The sequence below is a fragment of the Suncus etruscus genome, chromosome 7 (assembly GCF_024139225.1).
Source record: "Suncus etruscus isolate mSunEtr1 chromosome 7, mSunEtr1.pri.cur, whole genome shotgun sequence".
NCBI lineage: Eukaryota > Metazoa > Chordata > Mammalia > Eulipotyphla > Soricidae > Suncus > Suncus etruscus.
The window spans coordinates 22,622,520-22,643,399 of record NC_064854.1 but is presented as its reverse complement, the minus strand read 5'-3'; the positions used below and the strand labels follow the sequence as shown (position 1 = coordinate 22,643,399).

At 44.5% G+C, this 20,880-nt stretch overlaps 1 protein-coding gene across 1 annotated transcript in view; it reads left to right on the top strand.

The window, feature by feature from the left end:
• RSU1 (Ras suppressor protein 1) overlaps nt 1-20,880 on the top strand; it is a 115,504-nt gene that overhangs the window by 19,778 nt on the left and 74,846 nt on the right. Inside the window, exons 4-7 of the mRNA XM_049777811.1 lie at nt 2,627-2,747; nt 4,708-4,826; nt 7,176-7,258; nt 7,518-7,632. Coding sequence (XP_049633768.1) covers nt 2,627-2,747; nt 4,708-4,826; nt 7,176-7,258; nt 7,518-7,632 — 438 coding nt within the window. The remainder of the gene's footprint in view (nt 1-2,626; nt 2,748-4,707; nt 4,827-7,175; nt 7,259-7,517; nt 7,633-20,880) is intronic.

Genomic DNA, 20,880 nt, shown 5'->3' with positions numbered 1-20,880 from the left:
TTATTGGGGCTTGAGGGCAAAGTCCTATGTATTTGGGGAGAGTATTAGCTGTGTGTGGTGCTTGTCATTCTCCACCTTCCCAGTGAGAGGGTGAAGTCTTCGGCTCAAATTCCCCTTGCACACTGGAGGTTTGGTCAATTGAATGCGGGTTTATTGTTTGTGTCCACAAAAACAAAGCCCTAAATCACGTTTCGCATAATTTGGGCTTTTAAATTGGACTGATTTAGCAAGGAGAGTGAAATAATCTCTCATCCTGTCCAAAAAGGCGACACCTTGAGACCTGCCTTTAATTGCATTTGGTGGAGTAACTTTGGGGCTGTTGGCGGTGTTTCTGGCCACATTATTCTTGGTTTGTGCTTCAATTGGGATCATCATTTTCTCCCGCTTGCCCGAGCTTTCTTTATTGCTCTTCAAACTAATTTGATGAAGGCCTGAGAGAGAAGCTTTTACTGGTGGTGGCTAGAGGGGAAATGTGGGACTTAGCAGGGAGGGACTTGGAGACATAAGAATACCCCCAATTGCCCCAGTCCAGGGGAACAAACTTGAGTGACACCCCACAAATCCATAGGCACAGTCTGGTGGCTGAAGTAAGCTCCCGTCCTGCATATCGGAGCACTTTCCTGCCGGTATCAATGTGGATGCAGCTTTTTTTTTTTTTTTTTTTTGCAACTAGATCCTAACCCTCTGTATTCAGAACAGTTTTTAGGGAGAATTTCCAGCTGCCTCATTACAGTCTCCCCTTTATTCTGTCCCCACATGCAGTCACCTGCACCCCTAGTCCAAGCCTTATCTGGGTTTTGACCCCTTCCCAAATCTTGGAGTCCACAATGAACCATGAATGAGCATATTATATTATTTATTTATTTATGTATTTATTAAATACTTATTTTATTTTGAGCACCCAGTGGTGCTCAGGGGTTACTCCTGGCTCTGCATCCAGGATTATTTCTGACAGGCTCAGGGGGACCATATGGGATGCTGGGGATTGAACCCTGGTCAGCCTGTTGCAAGACAAAACATCCTACCTATCGCTCTGGCTTAGATAGATAGATAGATAGATAGATAGATAGATAGATAGATAGGTAGGTAGGTAGGTAGGTAGGTAGGTAGGTAGGTATTTTTTGAGAGGGCTTTGGGCCCTGGTCAGCCTGATGCAAGACAAAACATCCTACCTATCGCTTTGGCCTAGATAGATAGATAGATAGATAGATAGATAGATAGATAGATAGATAGATAGATAGATAGATAGATAGATAGATAGATATTTTTTTGAGAGGGCTTGGGCAGTGTGGACTACACCCTATGGTACTCAGGGCTCACTCTTGCCTTTCCACTCAGGAATCACTCTTGGAGGCGACTCCTCTGGGAATTGAACTCAAATTAACAGTGTACATACAAGGTTAATGCTTCTGCTATACTGTCTTCTAGTTCCTCCTTTCAGTAAAAGCAGTTCTAACTGGTCCTCTACAGCCTCCAGGCCTTTGGTACCTTCACACTCACTCTTCACACTTCACAGTGAAACTGGAAACAATAATGCTAGGCTGAGGGGACCCGCCCTTAATAATAATATAATAATAATATAACCCACAAGAACTGAGTACTGGACCTGCCACCGCCTCCTCATAGCATTTGGGACTTCTGCATAAAACCCTTTGTCCTGTGCTCCCAGCATGCAGGAGTGCCCCCTGGAGGCCACTGTTGAGACAGCTTGAATGTCCAGACTTCAGATGGTGCTTGCTGACCAAGCACTTTTGGATTCAGGGCCATTGACTGTAAGAAGATGGCATGAGGGGATGGTATTGAAGGGCCGTTTATTGCTCTGTGACCCACTTACAGGATTTTTGACTTATAGCAGCTTTGGGACAGAGCTCAGTAGCTGGAGTACTTACTTATTTTGCCTATGAGGGTTCCAGGTAAGATTCCCAGCACCATATTGCCTCTGAACACCATCTGGAGCCACCCCTAAGCACTGGGTCAGGAGTAGCCCCCACCAGTTCTGGGTTTAGCTCAGAAACTGATTCATTTTTTAAAATGAAGCAGCCTCTGCCTCTTTGTTTTGAGTTGCCAAGTAAACACTAGCAGGAAGAAAGAACTTTCCATTGTACTTGTGTAGGCACCTGCCTACATGGATTGGTGTTTCTGAAGGGTGTGAAGTTATCCGAGGGTAAAACCGGAAGCTGCTTAGTGTGGTTGTTGAAGGTTGAGCTGAGCTCAATGAGCAAAAGACTTTTGGGAATTCAGAACCTGTGATGGTTCCAGAGGCTCCTTCCTTGGCCAGGCTCTGCCAAGCTGGAATCCAGAAGGAAAGTTAAAGTGATTCTGAGCAGACAGCGGATGAGAGTGGTCAAGGCTCTGTGCTCAGCTCTTCCTAGCCAGGTAGCTATGTGCACATTCCCTTGGCTCTTCCCTCCTGGACTGCCCAGTGTTACCTGCTTGGCCTCGATGAAAGAGCTAATAGGAGCAACATGGGGTGGGAAGGGGGCTCTCCCCAGGAAATCCCCCACCTGGATGAGATGCAGACACGGATTCTCCTGGGTGCCTGTCATGGTTTCCTGAGACCAAGAAACAGAGCTGACCCTGGGCAGTCCGGGATCCAGTTCTCATGTGCCCATGTTTGTCTTCCCAGCTGTGCCCCCCAATGTGGCTGAGCTCAAGAATCTGGAGGTGCTGAACTTTTTCAACAACCAGATTGAGGACCTGCCTACACAGATTAGCAGCCTCCAGAAGCTCAAGCACTTGAACCTTGGGTGAGTATATATGTGTGTGTTTGTGTGTGTGTGTGTGTGTGTGCGCGCGCGTGCGTGTGTGCTTGCACATGTGTGCATTTATGTGTGTGTACGGAGGACCTATATTTTATGGTCATTAATGACGAGATTTTCCTCTTCCCAAAAAAGGTGTGCAAGGGGCCAGCCTTCTTACTGTTGAATGATGTTCAGGGAAAGATGTGAATATCAGGTTGTTTTGTTTACTTATTTTTCTGAGGGGGGCTACACTTGGGGGCGAATAGGATTGAGCCCAGGGCTCCCCTTAGTCCCCCTTTCTATGACTGTCCAGGACAAGTGGATTAGCTGTCTCTTTTCCAGGTTTCTGAATTGTTTTTGTTTAGTTTTTGTTGTTGGGCCACAACCCACGTTGCTCAGGGGTTACTCCTGACTTTGTGCTCAGAAATGACTCCTGGCAGGCTCTGGGAATCAAACCTGGGTTGGCCATGTGCATGGCAAATGCCCTACCCTCTGCCTTTTTTTTTTTTTTTTTTTACTTATTTTTGATTGTTTGGGCTTCCCATTAAAATCTCTCCAATAGGTTGGCTGACTGAAAGGGCCTTCTTCACAGTTTATTAACTGTTTACAACCAGCTGTTATCTGGTTTTTAGTTGGTATTTTGGCCCTGCTGGGTGAAGGAGAGATGGTTTCACAGCAACTCTCTCCTGAGGATATGGAAGTTAATCCTTACCACTGCTTGACCCAGTCTCATGGTTCTGTCATGGCCTCAAGAGGTGATGGAAAAATCGCTTCTGGTATGGCCAAGGCTGCAGAACCAGGGAGCCATGCCGAATACAACCAGCCTGGGTCTGCTCAGATTGCAAAATCTTCCTGCCCATCTTTGATCTCTATCTCTGGGCCCTGAGCTGCTCTGACACTGGTACAAACACAGAAGAGGAGCTCATTGTTTTGGGTCCATGCCCACCTCCCACTTCCCATGCCCCAGACAGCACCTGAAGCTCTGCTCCTGTGTCCTGGCTTTCTGATGACAGCTGCTTGTCCTTCTCCTTCCTCTGGCTCTTAAATGCACCCATTTCATGATTTCTGTGGTCCACGACCCAAGATGGCCTATCGTCAAAGGAATAAAAGGCAAACTTGAGAAGCAACCCTCACTCTTACAGGGGGCCTTTCGGTACCCACAGTCCCTGAGCACAGAGGTACAGAACCTGGCGCTTTGTGTTTCAGCTGCTGCTGGCTCCACCTTTGCTGTATTTAGAGACTTACTTTTGGTTTGGGGGCCACACCAGACAGTTCTCGAGACTTTTCTCTTGACTCTGCCCTCCAGGATCCCTCCTGGTGAGGGATTGAGGACCGTGTGTATTTTTTTTATTTATTATGTCCCCTGCTTCTCCAGTCCTTAAAGGGTATAAAGAATTGTAGCTGCAAAGGCAAGTCAGAGAGGAGGGGAGTGTATGAGGCCCTGGTGTCTGGTTCAGGACTGGACCGACAGAGATGCATCTCTTAGTGATGTGAGAAATATGTGAGTGGCCCTTCGAATCATTTGGGGACAGAACAGGTCCCCACAGCTGGGAAGCAGGGCTCACAGAACCAGCTGCAAAGCAGCTTGACCTCACATTTTACTTGATCCAAACAGCGCACACTGCCTGGTGTTGCTTCTACAGTTTAATGGATTTTAATTTTCATTTTTTTTATTGGTTGCTAAACAAACCATTGAATAAATGAAGTCATTGGAATAAATGAAGGTCACTCTGCCAACCTTCTTTAAGCCAGTAGACAGAAAGCACCTCATGGATCCCAAGACTACTCCACCCCCCTATCTTTCCATCACTTTCCAATATCATCCGTGTTCTTTGCAAATGTATCAGGTCAAGCAGCTTCTGAGAGGGACTCTAAGGATGAGTGCTCTGGTGATGCTGGAAGTCTGTGAAGCTATAGGGGGTGCGGGGAAGGGCTGACATCTCGATTATTTTTCCCCCAATCACAGCATGAATCGGCTGAACACCCTGCCCCGTGGATTCGGCTCCCTCCCGGCCCTGGAGGTCCTTGATCTGACATACAACAACTTGAACGAGAATTCTCTTCCTGGAAACTTCTTCTACCTTAGTAAGAAACTTCCTGTTTATGAATCTTCTGGAAGTGGTCCTCTCTCTGTGTCCCAAAAATCGAATTTGCCTCCCAGGGTCCAAATGCCGAGGGAAATTGTTAGACAGATCTTTCTCTCTTCCCTTCACACAGACCTCTTGCATAGCCTGTGCTATGCACTTTACACCAAAGCGGATTTGGTGGTGCTGTCTTAGGTCTTGATAGAGATCACAGGCCTAAGTGAATGAGTTCCATAGTCAGCTAAGAAACTGAGTTCTCTTTTAAAAGGGTATTAAAAAGAAAAAATGAAATTATGTAAAAATGAAATTATGTCTTCTCTCATGTTGCTATTGTTTCCTTGTGAGCTCTATTTAAAGATGTCTCTGCTGGTCAGTTATAAAACTGTCCGTTACCTTGTGACTAGAATGATAACACAGTGGAGAGGGTGTTTGCCTTGCAGACAGCTGACCCTGGTTCAGTACCCGGCATCCCATATGGTCCCTGAACACTGACAGGAATGACTTCTGAGCAGCCTAGCCTCAGATCCTTGTGCTGAATTGAAGTGCTGGCCGGAGTGACCTAGAATCGCCTGCATGGGTCCTGAGCATTGCTTTGGAGTCTCACCCTGACATCTGTTCTGCCCTACCCCTCACATAAAAGAGTTTATTAGCAGGGGCCAGGAAGGCAGTGCAGGGATTACAGTGCATGCAGGGCCTGTGCCCTGAGCCTCAATCAAATGTGCTGCCTACATGTTGTCAGCTGTGGCCACAGTGGTCACTCACAACTTCTGGGTTCGAGCAATACCATATCCTCGAACCCTGGCATTGAATCCCCAGCCTGGTTGGCTGAATGTACTCAGGACCTGACAGTGGTCCTCAAACTATGGCCCGAGGGCCACATATTGTATTTATATCTGTTTTGTTTCTTCATTGCAAAATAAGATCTATGCAGTGTGCATAAGAATTCGTTCATAAGTTTTGTTTTTACTATAGTCAGACCCTCCAATGGTCTGAGGGACAGTGAACTGGCCCCGTTTAAAAAGTTTGAGGACCCCTGTATCTAGGCATTGCTTGTGAAGCCCCGAAAACACAAATGAGAACTTCTCCACTCAGCTTTCTCGTGCTCTTTGTAAATGCACTTCCGCCAGTGTAGTTCATCCTGTCTGTCCATCAACTATTCAGGCATCCTCAGCTACAGATGAACACATTGTGTGCAGACACATTTCTTGCTGTATATGGTTGGGACACATAAAAGGAAATGATCACTTACTCAGAATCTATATTCGGGCCCAGTGATGAACCCAACCCATGTCATTCCTGCTTTTCCAACCAGAGACCTCAACATTGTCCCCAATTCTAGATTTGTAAGCTCATTTCCAGAATTTCTCTTTTCACCATCTGTCCACTCTCTCTCTTAGACTGCCTTTGCCTATGAAATCAAGTCTAGAGCAGTCTCTGGGGCGCAGAAGAAATGGCTCTTTGATGTGTGTGGTCCTGCCTTTGTGTCACACTCAGAACCCTAAGACGGCCATTAAATAATTGCAAACAAATCAGCATCTCTTTTGCCTCCTGAAGATGTGTAAGGATTTTCCCCTTCAGTGGTTCAGTCATGGAGCTGGGCAGTATATGGCTGTTTCTGGAGACTGAGTCTGCCTGAGTTCTCATCTTGCCTCTTTTTAAATTACTATTATTATTACTATTGTTATTTTTTTTGTTTGGGGCCACACCTGACTATGCTTAGGGCTGGCTTCTGGCTCTGCATTCAGGGGATTCTGCATCTGGGTCGGCCTCTTGCAAGACAATCACCCTACCCATGGCACTATCACTCTGGCCTCTGATATTGTTGCTCTGTAAATCCACATCACCTTTTTGATTCGTTTTGGGTCCATAAAGCAGTAGAAACCTGGAGTCATCAGCAGTCTATTAATGGGAACATTGAGTCGATTTTCTCTTGGCTTGGCTCACCCCTTACTTTTGACCTAATTCAGGAGGGAACCCCCAAATCCCTTAGTCCTCCTGCAGGATCTCTGTGAGAACCCCAAGCTTTGGCCAACTATACCATGCAAATGGGGGTGGTAGCTGGGACTATGAGGAATATGAGGATGGCAAAGCAGCATGTTTTCTGGAAGCACAGGAAGGAACACCCCTGTACCCCAGTGAACCCCTCTCAACAGCTCCTCACTCTCAATCCTCATGGCTACAGGCACTCCCCACAGCCCTGTGCTGCCCAGTCACCCCGAGTGTGACCTGCTGGTCGCTGTGGTGACGAGTCCCCAGGGTGTCACAGGCCTCACCGGCTAGGTTATTAATCAGAGCTGACTACCGCCATCGACCAGGCCACCCTGTTTACGTACCGCTGTTTAATTTGCAGCCACCCTCCGCGCACTCTATCTCAGTGACAACGACTTTGAAATCCTGCCGCCAGATATCGGGAAGCTCACCAAGCTGCAGATAGTAAGTCATCTATCTAAATTCTCAGGAAATCAATGCCCTTCTGCAGCCGCGCAGGAGGCCAATCTGGGCAATTTGAGGCCGAGGACGGGGTTTGCTCTGCTCCTGGCCCTGGGCCCCACCCCAGGTGCTGACTTGTCAGTAGGGGCCGTGGGATTGGGGGCTCTAGCCTCTAGGAAGGTGGGGTTGCGGCCGGTTCGTGTTTGTGCCGTGTGTCTCCCCATGTACAGCCCCCTTGACAGCCCCCTATTCTCTTCCGCAGCTCAGCGTCAGGGATAACGACCTGGTCTCGCTGCCTAAGGAGATCGGGGAGCTCCTGCAGCTCAAGGAGCTGCATATTCAGGGCAACCGCCTGACCGTGCTGCCCCCGGAACTCGGTAAGGTTGTCCTGTTCATTAGAACTGCTGCTCCTAGGGCAGAGGGTCTGCACTGTCCTCCTCAGAGCATCTCTGTCCTCGCAAGGACCACCTCCTGTCCTCTCAGGGAGCATCCATCTTCTTGGGGAGTACCTCTGTCCCCTGGAGAGCATCCCTGAACTCTCAGCACCCCATCCCTCTTGCGGATTACCTCCTGTCCTCTTAGGGAGCACCCCCATCCTTTTGGGGAACATTTCCTTTTCTCTTGGGAAGCACCTTCCATTCTCTTGAGGTGTACCTCCTGGCCTCTGGGAGCACTTCCTGTTCTTAGGCTCTGGGGAGCAGTCCTGACCTCTCAGGGAGCATCTCCTGTTCTGTCTGGGAGCACCACTTCTTGGGAAGCACCACCTGTCCTCTCGTAGCGCTTCCTTTCAGGGAGAAGCACAGGAAGGAACACCAAACCAGGAACCCATCCTCGTGGAGAGTACCCCACCTAGGGTCCTCAATGCTGGTCATCTCTAGAAGCCTCTGTCATCCTCTGTCAGGGATTGAATGTCTATGACCAAAGAGTCTGAGATTAGCCCTAAAGATCATGCCAGTCATTCTTCCTTTTACTGACTGCCGATTCTTCTTACCATTAAAAAAATATCATAATCCCTTATATGTATGCATATATTTTTTTTACTTATTCTTGAAATGAAAATCTCTGACCCATTATGCACTGGAATTCTTATAGAAACTGGAAATTCCCTTTGTTGGTCCTCTTGAGTCTTTCGTCTCCAAGGAGGATTCTGTGTTTCCAGCCTGGACTTTGGGAGCACCAGGATTCTGATACTCTGCCCGGTGAATGCAGTGCTTGGGCTCCTTTGTGAAGACCTTCTGGCCCACTGGCTCTGTGCCAAGAACCTTGTTTGCTGCTCATCTCTGTCATTGCCTTCATCTACTATATCCCGCTGTTCCCCAAACTAGAATCATTTGCCTCCTTGCCGAAAAATGCTGTTTTTTTTTTTTTTAAGATGCGCATGTTATCTAGAGGCCCTCAGGTGGGTGTGGTGGTTCTGATCTCATGACTAAGCCCCAATGAGAGCAGCAGAGGGATTTTGGGGGTCACAGTTGTGACTGCTCACTGTTATTCAGTGAGCATCTGTATTGAATGGGAGATGGACGAGACACTCAGGAAGGGTCTAGGTTTCCTAGAGCAGCACTGTCCCATCTGGAGCCACTAGGGAGCACTCTGATGTCTGCCTGCCATGTGGCTTACCTGGGGGGAGTCAGATCATGGATCTCTCTTGAGTCTCCAAGTCTTTGTTGGGAGTGTGGGTTTAACAGGAAAGTTCATCTGATTTCATGGAATTGTATGTCCTGATCTCCCTTCTTGTTTCCATCAGCCCCTTGGTTGGAGTAAGGTTTTTGGGGTTGCAGACAAACAACTTGGCACTTTTTCTGTATTGAGTCATGGAGTCTGGTCTTGCCTGAGGATCAGGCTTTAGAATCATGAATGATTTTTGTTTTGGCTAAAGTTTTCGTTTATTGGTTTTTGATTTTTGTGGGGGAGGGCAACCTCAGTAGTGCTCTGGGGTCACTGCTGGCTCTGCATTCAGAAATTACTACTCATGGTCTCATGGGACTATATGGAAGCTGGAATTAAACAGTTTGCAAAGCAAACCTGCTCTGCCTCCCTAAAGGTTTCCTGTTCGTTTGTTTCAGATGCTCTGATTTACAAACTTGTTTATAATAGTGTTTCAGGCATATAACAATGTCTTCACACGAATCCCATGATCTATGTAAGGCAAAGATCTTTTGGCAAAAGAACCCCTCTCATGCCAACTGGTCCTCAATTCTCAGGCACATCTGCAGAAGTTAGGCGCTTTAACCCACGAGGTCCAGGGACCACCAGGACCACATCTTCTAGTGTGATGTTCCATCTCTCCTGTTTGCTCAGATTCACTCAGTGCTTCTTGAGAAGGGCCTTAGTGTGTGTAATCTGGGAAAGCAAAGAGAGGTCTCTAACCCTGCAGTTTAGGTGAGAAGGCTTGGCATCATGCCTTGGCTTCACCAGTGGTGACAGTCGGATAGTGGTTAATATGTTAGATGGGTTCCTGTTTGGTGTTCAAAGATTTTTTTTTAAAATCTTATTCCTCATTTCTCCTACTGAAGTGCATCATGCAGCCATCTCTGCTGGGCTTCTATGACATTCACTGCCAACAAATTCCTCTTCATTCAGGAGCAGAAGGGAGAGTGTCTTTGAAGGAATTTTTGTGAATGGACTTAGCAGAGCTCCCCTTAGCATCTGCCTGAGGGCAGTTTTTTTTTTTTTTCCAGTTTCCAGCCATTACATAGCTGGAAAGAAATGATATATTTCTCCAGGAGTGTCTGTGGCAAACCTCTCCTTGAGATGAAGGTAGATGGATGGTTTCTTGCTAAGTAATGACTTTACTATCAAAACAAACATGCTGGATAATGATTTCATAATAGCTCTGAACATGGTGCCTAGTACATATTAATCAAGGCCTGGCGGGCCCAGAATGAGGAAACTGAGGCACAGTAAGTCTTGGCCATGTCTCTATAGAGGTGGCCAGTGAGTTGCTGAGGCAAGATTTGAACCCTCACAGCCTGTCCTCATTCATGCACTCTACCCAGTGCATCTTTTTGCAATGCAGCTTCTAAATGTAAAGGGCATTGGTCCTGTATGGGCAGAAGAGAAGAGGCATCCACCAGCTGACCTGGTGGATGGGGCAGGTGTGAGCTGTGTTGCGGGAATGGCACTTAGCAAAATGGAACTGAGCTGGACTCTGCAAAAGGCCTCACTATTTGCACTGTTCCATCAGGTAGTCTCTTTGGTGCTCCTTCCCTAGGAAGTATCCCACCACAGACCTGTCCTCTGAGTCAGCTAAGGCTGACAGGGAGCAGGGCTCTGAGTTTGGCCTGACACCTTTTTCATCTGCTCTGCATGGCCGCCGCTCCGTGTCCAAGTGTGGATAATGGTCTCCCCTCCACATCCTCTGGTGAACAAGCAAGGTGAAGGCATTTGAGGTTCCTGTGAAATTGCCTTCAGGAGCAAAATTAAAGCTTATTAGCTTGAAACTCGGTTGGTTAGATAGTGTTTGAGGCAAGGCGAGGGACTCTGGCGAGTTCTTGGTCTGTCAGGTGTAAACATTTGCAGAGACGCACCAAAATACGGTTGGGCATGGCTCTGTTCTAACACGTAGCTGGATGCCTTGGGTTTTGCTGTGCCTTTGCTGGGTTTCTTCACGGTTCTGTCTGGTTTCTAAACAGAAAGACATTTGCTAATGTGCGAATCCCTGGAGCTACAGAGTATTCTGTGTGCTTTTGATAGTGCCTGTTATCCCCTGTTCATTACTCACCCGACATTCATGAAGGCCTGGCTTCCGGGCCTTTTCTAGTCAAGTGAAAATGCAGCGAGTAACTTTTTTATCAAGCTGCTGCTTCAGGTTTTATTTGCTGATAGGAGAGTAGGCAAAATGCCCCTTGGGACGTTCTAGAAGAGGGAGGGGAAGTGATGCATAGTGAAAAGTTCCTCATCTAATTCTAATGCGGGTGATTGTGTGTGCATATGCAAGTCTGTACAAGTGCGAGTGTGTTAGCTGTGTTCAAATGTGTTTGTATAGTGTGTGTGTGTATGAATGTGTGTGTCAGTTCCTGTGTAAGAATGTGTGTGTGCTGTGTGCGTATGCATATGTATGAATATGTTTGTATATGTGCCTGTGCGTGTGTGTGTATGCGTGTGTGTAGGCTTCATCTCAGACCTGCTATTTTCACCCAGCTCAGAGGCATGTTTTGCAGGTGTGTGGCTTAGCCACCCCACCAGCTGCCTCCACTTCTGACCCTTCACAGCTTGAGCGTTCCTAGAATCCTGGACTATTGGTGCCTTTTCACAATTCTCACAAGCCCCTCTTCAGGTGCGCCAGACATGCTGGGCAAGGGTTCACAAGAAACCAGCAAAAACCTGTTATTCATTAGCCAACCTGTCGAAAGGAACAGCCTGAAGAACTGGGTGGAGGGATGCAAAGGTTGTACCTGTGACCCACAGAGCTCTGATACTTCTGGCAAAGAAACCTCTTCCTCCCCAAATATTCATGTACTACTGGACCTAGGAATTCTCCAGCTGTGCTCTGGGCTTCTATAGGGCTTTTCTGCTTCCTCATGTGGGCTTTGTGGGGGAGCCTAGTGCCAACTTTTGGAGATGGAGATCCATCTTTGACCCTATAAGCTCCAGTCCCCCAAGGAGTGAACCCCTCTATGGTTAGGTCCTTCCCAAATCTCTTCCCCCAACCCAAGTTCCACCAGGAGTGATTCCTAAATCTCCTCTGGAACACCATAAAAGACAACATGATCATTCTTCACATTTTAGAGAAGACTAAGGCTTTGGGGGACTTTGAGCCCAAAACTGGCTGGACACCGAATATGTTTGAAAGTTAGGCTGGGGCCATGGGAAAGACCAGTGTGTCCTGTGGTTGAAGTACAGTGACAAGTAACAAGCTGCCCCAGGAGTGCCCTGGGAGACTGGGAACCTGGAAGTGAGTATTCGGAAGCTCTCAGTGGTCACAGAGCCTTGTTCAGGAGGTGACACAGCATTTGAGGGGAGATCTCAGGGACAGAGGAAGGGCACTTTCCTGGCACCTGGAAGGTCCCTAATATATCAAGAAACTGCACCAAGATTCTCTCCTTTCCAAACTTCTAGTCACCCAGCATCCCTCTTCATCTACCCACCCATCCCTTAATCCTCCTGTTCATTCATCTGTCTCCCCACTGGCCCCACCTACTGCCCATGTTCCATCCTTTTAGTTGTTCCATCCACTCATCAACTCCATTCATCCACCCATCTTTCCATCTTTCTGTCAAACCTACCATCCAGTTATCATCCATCCACCTAACCCACCCACCATCCATCCTTCCCTCCTTCCTTTCATCCCACCCACTTCTCCATCTTCCTCTTTCCTCCCTTTACTTTAGGGACTATGGACTTTCTTTCAAGTGCTGGCCATTTTGCAATGTGGCACTGTGGGAGTGTGGAAATCCTTATGTCTCAGTCGCGAGCATAAAGGGGAAATGGGTCTGGAGCAGGGCCTACAGGAAAAAATCCGAATCAGGCTGAAGAAAGATGAAACACATATTCAGGGACCTTTCCAACATGTGATAAGAGAGAAAAGCCCTCCAGGACCGCAGTCTTTATTGGAAAGATAGAACCACCTCCACAGGTAGAGAATAGGTTGGGGAAAAGAGCTTATTCATAGGTTCTTCCTGGCCAGATGAGTTTTTGATATGTAAAAAGGAAGCCATAGTGGTTAAGGGTGAAGTCTGATATGCCATACTGATTTATGTTAATGACTGCTTACTCCAATGTGGCATTAACGAAAAGATTCACTTCTTAATCCTTTAGTAGTTTTGTCTCCTGGTTCATTTCTCGCTGTCATCTGCCACCTGCCTTGTTTCATAGGCCGGTTCTTTCCCTCTCCAGGAAATTATGCCGAACACAGCTCTGAATTGTTTGCACTTTGCAGCATTTCCTGATGGATGCCTGCATGGGGATCCTTTTCTATTCATCTTTTACTTATTTATGACTACTAGTAACTTACTTTGTATTTAAACACTCTTGGGCTGGTCCCCTCACTCCTGTTCTCATTCTGTGAGTCTCACTTTTTTCATCTGCAGCCTTAGTCTACCTGCATTTGCAAACTCAGGTGTGTCTCTTCCCCAACTCTGAAACATTGGGCATAGCAAACTCTCAGACTGTCACTCACCTACATCTGATTCTCCCAGCACTGCTGTGTGGTCTCTGCCTTGCACACAAATGGAATGGACCACAGCAACTGATAGCCTGCAGGAAAAATGGCTGCAAAGGCCTGGGTGCATCAAGGAGTCTGAGGTCCAGGGCTTAGGGCAGCCAAAACCAGAGGATGCAGCAAGGCCCACATCCTGGAGCCTATTTCGATTTCCTCATTTTCCTCTCCCAGTACTTTAGGCTATCTCCTCTGAGAAGTTGACTGGCCACAGATTCAGGGTGGCAGTGGACTGGCCACCAGCTGCTGTGGTTTGAAGTCCTTTCTAGACCAGCAAAATAAGAAGCAAGTCTCTGAAAGGTTCTATAAGCTACGGAAAATGGGTACCAACTTCTTGAATCTGCTGAATAGAATCTTGCATGGCTCAGCCATTGGGCCTCCTGCATTAAGTGGTTCTGGTCAGTTGATGGTGGATGTTCGGGAAATTTTCTTTTGTAGCTTACTAGATAGACTGAAAGACAATGTACCAGGATAACTCACAGGAGATGTCTCTCTTCTATGATTGCAGATGACACAAGTTCTCTGTCCATGTGGCACACATGGATAGGCCATAGTGTGGTAGTTCTAGACAGCCAATCACCCAGTATAAACATGGCTTGTGGTAATGAGACCTGGCGTGGAGTTTTGATCTTTTGAGCTTGTTAAAGAAGCCTTCCTCTCAACAGTAAATGTTTCCATACTGGGCCACTGAAAGGACTCCTGCCCTTTTCATTTGATGACAGAGTGCTGTAATGCCAAACACAGACATACTCAGAAATACCCAGCGGGAGTAGCAAGTCTTAACCCAGCCAGTTTGGACTTGATTGCTTGGGGAAGCTTTTATTTTTCGTTTCTGGTTTGTCTCTCTTTGGTCAATAAAGAGAGTATCACATTCTTTGATTCTCCCAGGTTTTAGATAATAATCAAATATGAGACTCCTACCCTACCCTCACCTCCTCTGGTCTCCTGAATGGTATTAAAAAAAAAAAAGTGACATTTTATCTCTTCTTATTCCGGTCACTCTGCAGCCCCATAAATGGCTTTTAGTGGGGATTTTTTACATGCGAGGTGAATTATGCCTATGCCCATGAGTTACTACTGCTGGGCAGAGGTGGGCGGCCGGCTCACAGGAAACGCTTCTGCACTACATTATAAATTTCAGCCTGTCCAATGTGGAGCCTGGTGGATGGAGCACACAACCCCTCCTGTGTTGGTGTCAGCCCATTTGCACTGGGCGGTCCTTTGATTTAACAGGGCACTAAATATATCCTTGCCCCGGAAGAGATGCTGGCACTGCTCAGGGTCCAGGCTTAATTTTTCACTCAAGAGGTAAATCTGTAAATAATAGTTGCTCTGCCCAGAATTCAGGCAGAGCCTCTTAGGTGTATGTAAACTCCTGTTTCCTGTTCCGACACAAGGATAAGTAAGGTGTGTTGGCCAAGGTGGTCCCAAATGATGTTGCCAGAGGCCCAAGTTTCTTTGAGGAGGATCATGGCCATATAGATTATGTCAAGACTAGAAGGCTCCTCCCCTCCACCCCATCCCCAAAGGCACTATTTGTAGAAAGGAATGTTCTTATTGAATTTCTTCAATTCTTTTTTTTTTTTTTTTTTGTGTGTGTTTTTTTTGGGTCACACCCGGCAGTGCTCAGGGGTTACTCCTGGCTCCAGGCTCAGAAATTGCTCCTGGCAGGCACAGGGGACCATATGGGATGTCGGGATTCGAACCGATGACCTCCTGCATGAAAGGCAAATGCCTTACCTCCATGCTATCTCTCCGGCCCCGAATTTCTTCAATTCTTAATCAAAGGAAATTGTGAATCTATTTTTGTGTTCTCTCTTTTTCTCTCTAAATATATAGTATTTATCTAACTTTATAGTAGAGCTGTGTGTGTGTGTGTGTGTGTGTGTGTGTGTGTGTTCTGTGCTTAGGGATCACTCCGGTAAGGATCTGGAGATCATGTGGGGTGCTAGGGATCAAAACTAGATTAGCTGCATGCAAGGCAAATGCCCTACCCACTGTACTAGCTTTCTCACCCCAAAGTGCCATTTTGTCATGATAATTACCTTTGTAAGAGCTCTTTAAATCACATAGTAAGTCTTTTACAAATTTGCTTTGGCTATTCTGTATCCTTTGATAAGGCACATCAGTTTTAGAATACTTGTACTGGAATTTTTTATTGAAATTTGAAATGACATCAATTTAGAGAGAATCGACATCTTAAAATAGAGCTTTATGTTCTCTGAAGATAATATATTTCTCCCATTCATTAAGGTTTAAGTATTTTTTCTTTGAGGATTCACTTATATTATGTTAAATATATTTCTAAATATTTCATTATTTTTTCAATGCTACTATGAGAGGTATTTTAAAATATCCTTGTTAGCTGTTGATAGGACATACATAGAAATACAATTGTGGAAAAATTTACCTTGTTTCAAGTGGCTTTGAAACATTTTTTGTTTATTGTTCATTATTTACCAGGGCCATATCTATGGTACCTGTCATGCAGTGTTGTTTATTAAACCCAGTGCCTTGCACATGCAGGCCGTGCTAACAACTGGGCAATATTTATGGCCCTCATAATTTCCTGCAAATATTTAGTTAGGTCTTTGAGGGGGAATTTTTGTTAGATTTTTTTTTATCATCGTCTTTCCCATATATACAACTATATATATTTATAAGTATAATTACAGCTATACTTTATAATTATTTTGGATTTTTTTTCTTTGATTTTCTTGTCTTGTTACACTGTCTAAGATCTCTACTAATATGGAATAGAAGTCACAAGAAAGGATGTTATTTCCTTATCTTGGTTTTAGGGAGAAAGCAATGTTGTTCATCCTTAAATACTCTAGCTATAAGTATAGAGTAGTTTTTGCAAAAGTGGGTGGGACTAAACTCTAGTGGGTGCTGGTTGGGGGTTGGTAGTTTCACCAGGTGATGTTGGGGTGATTTGTTTATTTATTTAGGATATATTTCTGAGAGTGGGTGCTGAGTAGTTTTTCTGAAAAGTAAGTGGTTGGGAGAACTCTTTGTTGAAAAACTCTTTCCCCATCATGTGATCTTGGCATCACTTTTAACAATTGGCCCTTAGAAAAGTGATTTTTATTTCTAGATTCTTTAGTCTCTTCCATATATATAATATATATATATATATATAGTATATATATATATGTGTGTGTGTGTGTATGTATGTATGTTTGTATGTATCTCCTTATATAAGCACCACATTATATTTAGTTCTGTTACTTTGTTATTTTGTTATTTTGGGGGAGGATTATTTTGACTGTTTTAAGTTCCTTGAATTTCCATGTGAATTTTAGTATCACATTGTAAATTTCTACAATTAAGCCTAGTGTTATTTTGATAATGATTATATTGAATCTGTAGCTTTGAGGAAGTACTGGTATCTTAATGATAAGTCACATATCCATAAAGATATCTTCCCATTTACCTAAAGCTGGAAAATTTTCTTTCAGTGGTGTTTTATTGATTTCAGAGTATAAAATTATATTTCTTGTGTTAGATTTAGTTCTTTAAGTGATTTATTATTTTTGATATACATGAAACAGTATTTCTTTTACTTCATTTTCAATCTCAGGTTGTTCATTGCTAGGGTAAGAAATGCAGGTGATTTTTATAGTGGCCTTTCAGCTTTGCCGAACTCCTTTATTTGTTCTAATTATCATTTTATAGTAGGTTCTTCTGAATATTTTCTGTACAAGAACATATCATCTGAAACCAAAGTTAGTTCTATGTTTCTCCCTTCCAATCTGGATGCCTTCTCCTTTTTTTTCTTGCTCAATTGCTTTTGCTACAACTTCTAGTACAGCACTGAGTACAATTTGTGAGTGCAGACATCTTTATCCCCCTTCTGGTCTCTGGGGAAAATCACACAATTTTTTCCCATGAATTGTCAGCTTTTCTATGAATGTTTTATTGATGACTTTTGTCAGGTTTTGGATTTTCTTCCTATTTTTTGTTTGTTGTTCATAGAGTGATTTTCTAATTAAAATGTGTAGATTTTGTTAAATACTTTTTTGTGTCTGTTGAAGTGATGTGCTTTAATATTCCTGTCTATACGAATGGCTAAAGAAACTGTGGTACATATACACAATAAAATATTATGCAGCTGTCAGGAGAGATGAAGTCATGACATTTTCCTATACATGGATGTACACGGAATCTATTATGCTGAGTGAAATAAGTCAGAGAGAGAGAGAGAGAGGGAGAGAGAGAGAGAGAGAGAGAGAGAGAGAGAGAGAGAGAGAGAGAGAGAGAGAGAGAGAGAGAGAGAGAGAGAGAGAGAGAGAGAAACGCAGAATGGTCTCACTCATCTATGGGTTTTAAGAAAAATGAAAGACATTCTTGCAATAATAATTTTCAGACACAAAAGAGAAAAGAGCTGGAAGTTCCAGCTCACCTCAGGAAGCTCACCACAAAGAGTGATGAGTTTAGTTAGAGAAATAACTACATTTTGAACTGTCCTAATAATGAAAATGTATGAGGGAAATGGAAAGCCTAGAGTACAGGCGGGGGTTGGGTGGGGAGGAGGGAGATTTGGGACATTGGTGATGGGAATGTTGCACTGGTGATGGGTGGTGTTCTTTACATGACTGAAACCCAAACACAATCATGTATGTAATCAAGGTGTTTAAATAAAATATAAAAAAATATTCCTGTCTATATACTTATGGGTTTCATTTGCTGTTGTTTCATTTAATAGTCTTCAACTTCGTTCAGTTCATGAATTTGGCCTACTTCTCACATCTTTATCTTTTAGTATGGTTGTTATATCAAGAATATTCTGGTCCCTCAAAATGTGTAAAATTGATAATATCCTTTAAATGTTCAAAAGAGTTCTTTAACCATCTGGGTCTTGAGTCTTTTTGTGGAAAAACTTTGAATTATGGATTTTATTTTTTTTCATCAATATAAGCCTTTCAGAATTTCTATTTCTTCTCCTGTCACTTGGTAATTTGCATACCTCAGAGATTTTTGTGCATTTCTTTTAAATTGGCATTAGCATTTATAATGATTTCTCCATTTTTATTTGTGATACTAGTAGTTTGTATTTCTACACCTTTAGTTTCTCTTTCTTCTTTCTCTCACTTTCTCTGTCCTCTCCTCTTTTTTTTTTTTCATGCCAGGGACCTAACCTATGGGCCATACAAGCAAATAGTAAGTGCTCTACCGATGACCACATACCTGGCACATTTCCATCTTTTATTGATCTACCTAGAATTTATAAGTTTTATTGCTGGGGCCAGAGCAATAGCACAGTGGTAGGGCATTTGCCTTATATGCTGCTGACCTGGATGGACCCAGGTTCGAACCTCCGCATCCCATTTGGTCCCCGAGCCTGCCAGGAGCTATATCTGAGCAGAGAGCCAAGAGTAACCTGAGTGTCACCGGGTGTGACACAACATCCCACACACACACATAAATTGTTGCTCTTATCAGAAATCCAGTGTTGGGCCAGACTGATAGCACAGCAGTAGGGCATTTGCCTTGCACATGGCTGAGCCAGATCTGACCTAGGTTCAATTCCCAGAATCCCTGAACTTCAGCTCCAGTTGCTCTTCTTTCTACTTAGGAACATTATGCTTTGTTTCATCTCCCACTTCCTGTCTAGAAATGGTGCTAGATGGGAATTGGGGTCAGCCCAGAGTGTTGCATCTTTCTCTCTCTCTCTCTCTCTCTCTCTCTCTCTCTCTCTCTCTCTCTCTCTCATTTCATTGGGCAGACTTTCTATGTAAACAGTGACCCTGGGCTTTGCTCTCACTTGTTGGGTGGTTTGGGGCCCCTGCAGGCACCCAGGGAAATGGGGTGCACATCAGAATCTTTATTTCACTTGTATTTAAGACCCTTTTCTCTTTAACTTTTGGGATGGTCGTACAATTTTTAAACCCTAGAGTTACCTCTGTATTTTTAAGTTTTCCCTTAATCTGTTGTTATGCTCAGACCAATTCTAGAAATTTCCTAGGGCTGCTGTAACAAACCTAGCCCAAAAGCAGAAATTAATTTCTCAAGAGTTGTAGGAGCCTGTAATTCCAGACCATGGTGTCATTCAACTGGTTCTTTCAGAGGGCTGTCGGGAGGATTTAGAAAGTTCTAGAACTTCTTGACTTATCGATGGCTTTTTCACTGTGTTGTCATGGCCATCCCTCTATTGCATAGATCTGATACCTTGGACTGTCTAGTTTTTTTCTTCTACACAGTTGCTGATCATCCCAAATAATCCCCCTCCTGATATTTTTATTTTGACTAAATCCTTTCTACAAAGATCCTACCTCCAAATTCACATTCTGAGATGCTGGGCATTAGGACAACAGCCTAGGTTTCCATTTAAGGAGATGACTATTTGCCCCATCATACTAGCTCTTGATTGATGGATGTAGGTGTAAAGTTGAATGTTCCCAGAGGTTGGTCCATTGTTCCAAGTACTTGATGACACCCAGCTCCCCCTTATTATGTAACAATAGACCAAGTTCCCTTAAAACATCAGTATTTTTTCTTGTGGAGGTCTACATCTGGAGGTGCTCAGGAATTACTCCTAATGGAGTTTAGGGGACCACATGGATGCTAGGGATTGGATGCAGGTCAGCCAAGTACAAGGCAAGTGTCCTTTCTACTATACTATTCTCTCCCGGTCCCATTTGTAACCTTTTTAAAAATCACTGACCCTTTATAAAAGCAGGGAACTGCTCTCCCACAATTCAAGATATATTTTCTCTTAAGTTTCATATGTAATTTGGAGAATTTTATGGTGCCCCGAAATCCATCGATGCTCCTTTCATGGTAGAAATCCACCCCAAATACTTAAGTGACTCTAGGATCTGTTAGCTGCTATGGGTATCACTATAGCTCTCAGACTCTCGATGAGTCCAGTCATACTAAGAACAATGCCCAAAATTGGGATACCAGGATGGGTTGTGCAGGAAAGTAAAGCTACTGAAAGAGAAAAGAAATCCATTACTCCCTTGGTCGATTCTCTTTCAAACTGAGTTCATAGGCTATAGTGGTAGCTGGTTGTATATAAACTTTAAAGAGGTGTTGGTTCTCTCGTACCTCCTTCCCCCCCCCCCCCCGCCACCATTTAAAAGGTTACGTGCTCCAATGTGAGGCAAATAAATCATGGTTCTCCACAAACAGCTGCATGGCAGGCAGCTGTATAAGCTGCCAGTGAAACACTAAACCTGTCACTTTGGGTTCTGACCATTTAGCAGTTGGAAAAGCAATGGAAATGAGGGCGGGCTAGAAACCTGGAGAGCAAATATAGTGGCAGATACAATTAGCAAGATCAATGGCCGGTGTTAAAGTTTCACTGTTTGCTCATTGTGCTTGGCCCAACTGGAAGCAATTGAACAAATGGAAGCAATTGCTGTGTAATAGAGCTGGTGAGGTGGAAGGTGCTGGAATGTGTGCACAAAAGGGCATGATTCAACCTGTCCACATGTTGGAAGTGTTCCTCCTCAGTTTACCT